The sequence below is a fragment of the Crocodylus porosus genome, unplaced genomic scaffold (assembly GCF_001723895.1).
Source record: "Crocodylus porosus isolate Cpor-Errol unplaced genomic scaffold, CroPor_comp1, whole genome shotgun sequence".
Taxonomy (NCBI): domain Eukaryota; kingdom Metazoa; phylum Chordata; order Crocodylia; family Crocodylidae; genus Crocodylus; species Crocodylus porosus.
Genome location: NW_017728942.1, coordinates 10,658,763 through 10,663,791, shown reverse-complemented (window position 1 = coordinate 10,663,791; position 5,029 = coordinate 10,658,763). Strand labels below are relative to the sequence as shown.

The window sequence follows — 5,029 nt, the reverse complement described above, 5'->3', positions numbered from 1 at the left end:
TAGAAAGAGAGACAGATCCAGATCCGATCTGTATCGAGGGCTGCAGCTGTCCAGGGGTGCGCACATATTGATTTGGTGTGTCAGGGAGGGGCTGGGTGAGTGTGTATGTTCAGAGCCAGGGGGGTTGTCCATCTGTTTAGAGCAAGATCTGGAGCCAAGCAGCCACTGGAGACCCCTTCCCACTAAAAACAATGGCCTGAGTGAAGCAGCACTGCCTGTCCCTCTGGTGCAATCTTGCTCTGCTGAGCCAGGCCCATCCATCAGCTGACAAAGTGCTGCCAGGTGTATTTGTGCAGATACAAAGCAAATAAATCTTGAACTGCCCATCAGTGATGAAAAGCACCTTGCTCACCTGTGCACAGAGCAGCACGTGGGCCGGCAGGTCCATCTCTCGCAGTGACTTGGAGGTTTGCAAACTGGCCTTTTGCCTCTTGGGGGTCAGTTAGCAGCCTCAGTTGAGAAGCCAGGTTTGAAGGGGCCAGGAAGTGTCATGTATCCTCTATAGCAGTGGTTCTCAACCTTTTATGTACCAGGACCCATTTGTAAGCATCGAGGGCCATTTGTAACTCAGTGGCCCTCATCCCGCCCTGTCTCCAGGACCCCTGTGTGTGTGTGTGTGTGTGTGTGGGGAGGGGAACAGCTCTTGCCGGCTGGAGCTCTGCCAGTCTGCAAGGGAAAAGCCACAGTTTCCCACATTTTTTTCCTTTTAAAGGAGAATCCATTTTTAAAACATGTTCATGACTCTTTCACATATTCTTACCACCCACTTTTGGGTTGCAACCCATGGGTTGAGAAACGCTGCTCTAGAGGCATCTCCTCTTGCTCCAAATTGGGGTATGCTGGCATGGGAAGCTGTCTCCCTGTAGGAAGGATGCAGAGGAAACTTTAAAATGTGCCTCAGTCACTTAGGCCCTGGAAATGCTGCCCTTTATTGCCAGCCCTGCCTTCAGCAATTGATCAGCAGAAAGCAGGGGGTGGGGAGAATGAATCGCAGCCAGGGAAGAGGAGATTCCTGCGTTGCTCTCATTTTCCTCTGAGATCCTAGGAGAACTGGGGAGGGACGGCCAGGGCAAAGACGGGGAGCTGTGCTGCAGAAAGCAACCAACACTTCCTCTGTGATCTAATCGCTCGCTTACCTCGCCCCGCTCTGCTCGGAGGCCGATGGGAGAGGGGGTGTCGAAGCGTGCAGGAAGCGATTGCATGGTCCTAGGCAAGGTACCTGGGAGCTGTGAGCTGGAAAAGAAGTCAGGCCTTGACTCCTTCCTTCCAGGCTGCCATGGGGACTCGTCCCGGCTGCAGCTTGTTGAGGGTTGTTTCCTTTCATAGTCATCTGCAGACACACAGGATGCTTCTCTGTTCGTGTTTTGTTTGTTTGTTGCGGCCAGCGACTCTGGCACATGCAAGCACACCATTCGTGGCCCGAAGCCAGTTCCCCCGTGTGGGCAATGATGTCATTTTTCCATGTCTTCCCCCTGCTTGCATACTGTATATGGAAACACAGCAAAGTCCATGTTGGTAATTGCATGGGGATGCATTAGCAAGAGCAAAAAACCCCCAAACAACAAGCCCAAAAAACAAAAAATAAAGTTTGTTTTTTTTTAAATTACTGATTCACATACAAAAGTGGGCCAATTAAGTCTTGAGTTTAATTTGGGAGAGGCGTGGAAATGAGTGTCATTTGTTCAAATGCCCATCTCCCACTGAAGGGCAGTTTCCTGCCAGGAGCAGCGGCAACAACAATCTCCTTCTCGTCATCTTTTTTTTTTTTTAAACAGACTTTTTTGGCAATATCAATCTGGTTTAAATCACGGCCGTTCAATGAACGGATGCTGAGGGTGTGTTAGGGAACAGACTGCCGTTTTTGTCTTTTGTTAAATGTTCTGGTCCAAATGCTGCAGCGAGCCCCCACAAAACACGAAACAAAAGCAACCCCCCCCACCAGGAATTCAACCTGAGCCATGTGGACGGGATAAGGGACCCTAGAGGGATGGGGTTACCTAGGGTGTCTCACCAGGGCCTGGGAATGGGTTAAACAAAGGAAAAGAGCACGTAAACTGGCCCTCTGGAAAAAGAGTAGTAATGGGTGAGAAGGGTCCTAGCGGAAATCCCGTTGCTTGGAACATTTCATAACCGGAGGGAACAAAGCACTAGGAAAAGTGTTGCAAGGGAGAAGCCTGTCCTGGCAGGGGACGGGCCTTTTCCATCTGCAGCTTTTACGAGCCCTGTCCAGCGAGCTGCCTGGACTCCCACGGGTGTCCCCTCCGGGATATCCTGGCAGGACGGGGTCTGGAGAGCCCCGCTAGCCAAGCAAGAACCACACACGGGCACACGCATGTCAAGAGAAGGATATCACATGTTTTATTGAATGCCTTTTCTCCAAGAACAGATGCTTTTCCAGAAGAACACGTCTCTTACACTTACAGAGGAAGAGCCGAGGACAGGGCGTGTATCGAAAGACCCAGCAGCGAGGGCTGGATCCGGGAGCGCTCTGGGAGCCCCGGCCGCCTGTCATTTATCTTTATTTGGAGAGCTTTTACATGGTCGACAGTGCTGGCGGGCGACAGTTTTGAAAATGAATACAATTGCTAGGCTGTCAAAGCATGAATCAATTGATACAAAAATCTGGCAACGGTTGGGAAAACATATATTTGCGGAAAATGTGCGTTCACACAACAAGCACACAAGATGGAAATAATCAGAGGAAGATGTTTGAATTAGCCAGGATAAGATCACTTGCTCGCCGCACAGATCTAGATAATAGAAGTGTTTGCAGACATACATTCTCCGGTACAAAAAATTCCAGTCAATTGTTCTACATCATTTACACTGCAATTCCCTTTCTCAAAAACTTTTTCCTTAAAAAAAAAAAAAAAAAAAAAAAAAAAATCCAGCTTTGCTACATAAATGCTTTAGATCTCATGGATATCCTTTGGTTTATTTATTTTTTTTAAAAAAGTCTAATAAAAAACCCCAGACACATTAAATATCATTTTCTATATAAAAATGCTTAGTAAAAATATAGTCTTGTTGCCCAATTGAAGCATATTGCTGATAATACAGTGAAAACCGTATTAAAGCATGTCACAAGCAGGTGCCCAATCTTGAAAACGACTGCGAGACATTCCCCCAAATTTCCACGCAACTGAGCCTGCCCTTCATTTAAACACAGAGGCAGTCCATGCTGGGCAACTCTGATCATGACTGCTTTAGATGCGATTCACTGTTGGGTGTCTAAAAAGAGGGAAGAACTACCTGACGTTGGAAGTGACAGCTATGTTCTGCTGAAAACAATGTGTGTGAAGCTCTGCTGTATTCTCCAAAAGGTGCAGGGTTAAGAGGTGGAGCGCCCTAGGCTGACCTGTTGCATGAGTTCCCCCTCCGCTTTGGGAAACGTATCTGTGTTATATAGTTATATGGTATATCAGTGACTTCGGCATGGTTTCTGGGTTTTTTTTGTTTTTTTTTTTTTTTTTTTTTTTTAAAAGCGATGCACTTAATGAGATGCTCTAAATATTATGGAGCTCATGGTTAAAAGAAGATGGATTTTCTTTTTAAAAGGAGACTGCTCTGGTAGGCCCGAGGTTCTCCTGGGCAAACACATTGTACAGCGGGACAAGTCTAACCTGTGATGCAGGGGCTATAGTAGACGGCACTGCTGGCGTCGGACAATGCAGATATCAAACTGCTCTCCTCACAGGAGATACTTCTAGGAGTCACTTTGGACAGGGAGACATGGTAAGGGAGTCCTGAAGGTTCAGGACGAGTCCTGCTCATGTTCAAATACTGGTCAAACTCATTGCGGTCAACATCTGTCCAAAGCTCAGTTTGATTCAAGTGATCTACACTGTCAAGGTGGTGGGACTCAGGAGGGGGTGACAGCTGGCCCAGATGGGTCGAAAGGCCATTCTGAGGTCCAGAGCATATTTGGTTGTAGTATATGCTAGATGGGTGGGGAGTCCTCATAGCATCGGTCAAATGCGATGGGGTCTGAGCGTACGGCATCGCCATGTCCCGCCCAATGGACTTGTCTTGGGGAAACTCCATCTGGTGATGGGGGTGGTAGCCTCTAAAGGGCATCATGCTGCAGTCCTCCTGCATGTGAGGAGGGAAAAACGCTGGCTCGGTCTGTTCCAAGACATCCAAGGGAGACATCTCAGGAGTTGGCAAGCCATAGTTTTCAATATCTGACCCCATGGAGTGGAGTTCTCTGAAGTGGTTAAGTGGGGGAGGCTGGTGGTGGGCAGGCTGGCTGCCACTGTGATGATTCATGCCGAAGCTGTCACTGCAAGGCTGGGAAAGGTTATGGAGAAGGATATTGGGTTCCATCCTCTTGATTTTCTTGGCTTGCTTCTTTCTCCTTGGGCGGTACTTGTAGTTGGGGTGATCTTGCAGATGCTGAAGCCTCAGCCTCTCTGCCTCCTCCACGAAGGGGCGCTTGTCGCTGGTGCTCAGGGCTTTCCACGACTGGCCTGGAAGGGGAACACGCACACGACACCCCGTTACAACAGCTCGGCCCCACCGAACTTGTTGCGGGGCGGGGTGGGCTGCCCTGCGGCATCTCCTCTTGTCCCCACCGAGTTCAGAGTTAGGGTTAGGAGCACCCTTGGGTGTTGCCCTGCAACCTGTGCTCTCATCCCACTTGGGTTTCAAGTTCGGACTAGGGTTAGAAGCACCTTTGGGTGTTGCCCTGCAGCCTCTGCTCTCCTCCCGCTTCAGTTTCAAGTTCAGACTAGGGTTGGGGCACCCTAGGGTGTTGCCCCGCAGCCTCTGCTCTCATCCCACTTCAGTTTCAAGTTCGGACTAGGGTTAGAAGCACCTTTGGGTGTTGCCCTACAGCCTCTGCTCTCATCCTGCTTCAGTTTAAAGTTAGGATTAGGGTTAGGAGCACCCTGGGGTGTTGCCCTGCAGCCTCTGCTCTCATCCCGCTTCAGTTTAAAGTTTGGACTAGGGTTGGGGCACCCTAGGGTGTTGCCCCGCAGCCTCTGCTCTCCTCCCGCTTCAGTTTCAAGTTCGGACTAGGGTTAGGAGC

At 49.4% G+C, this 5,029-nt stretch overlaps 1 protein-coding gene across 1 annotated transcript in view; it reads right to left on the bottom strand.

Moving 5' to 3' along the window:
* Window positions 1-2,335: 2,335 nt before the first annotated feature.
* SOX18 (SRY-box 18) overlaps window positions 2,336-5,029 on the bottom strand; it is a 9,819-nt gene continuing 7,125 nt past the window's right edge. The window contains exon 2 of the mRNA XM_019548098.1: window positions 2,336-4,729. Coding sequence (XP_019403643.1) covers window positions 3,619-4,729 — 1,111 coding nt within the window. The 3' untranslated portion in view covers window positions 2,336-3,618. The remainder of the gene's footprint in view (window positions 4,730-5,029) is intronic.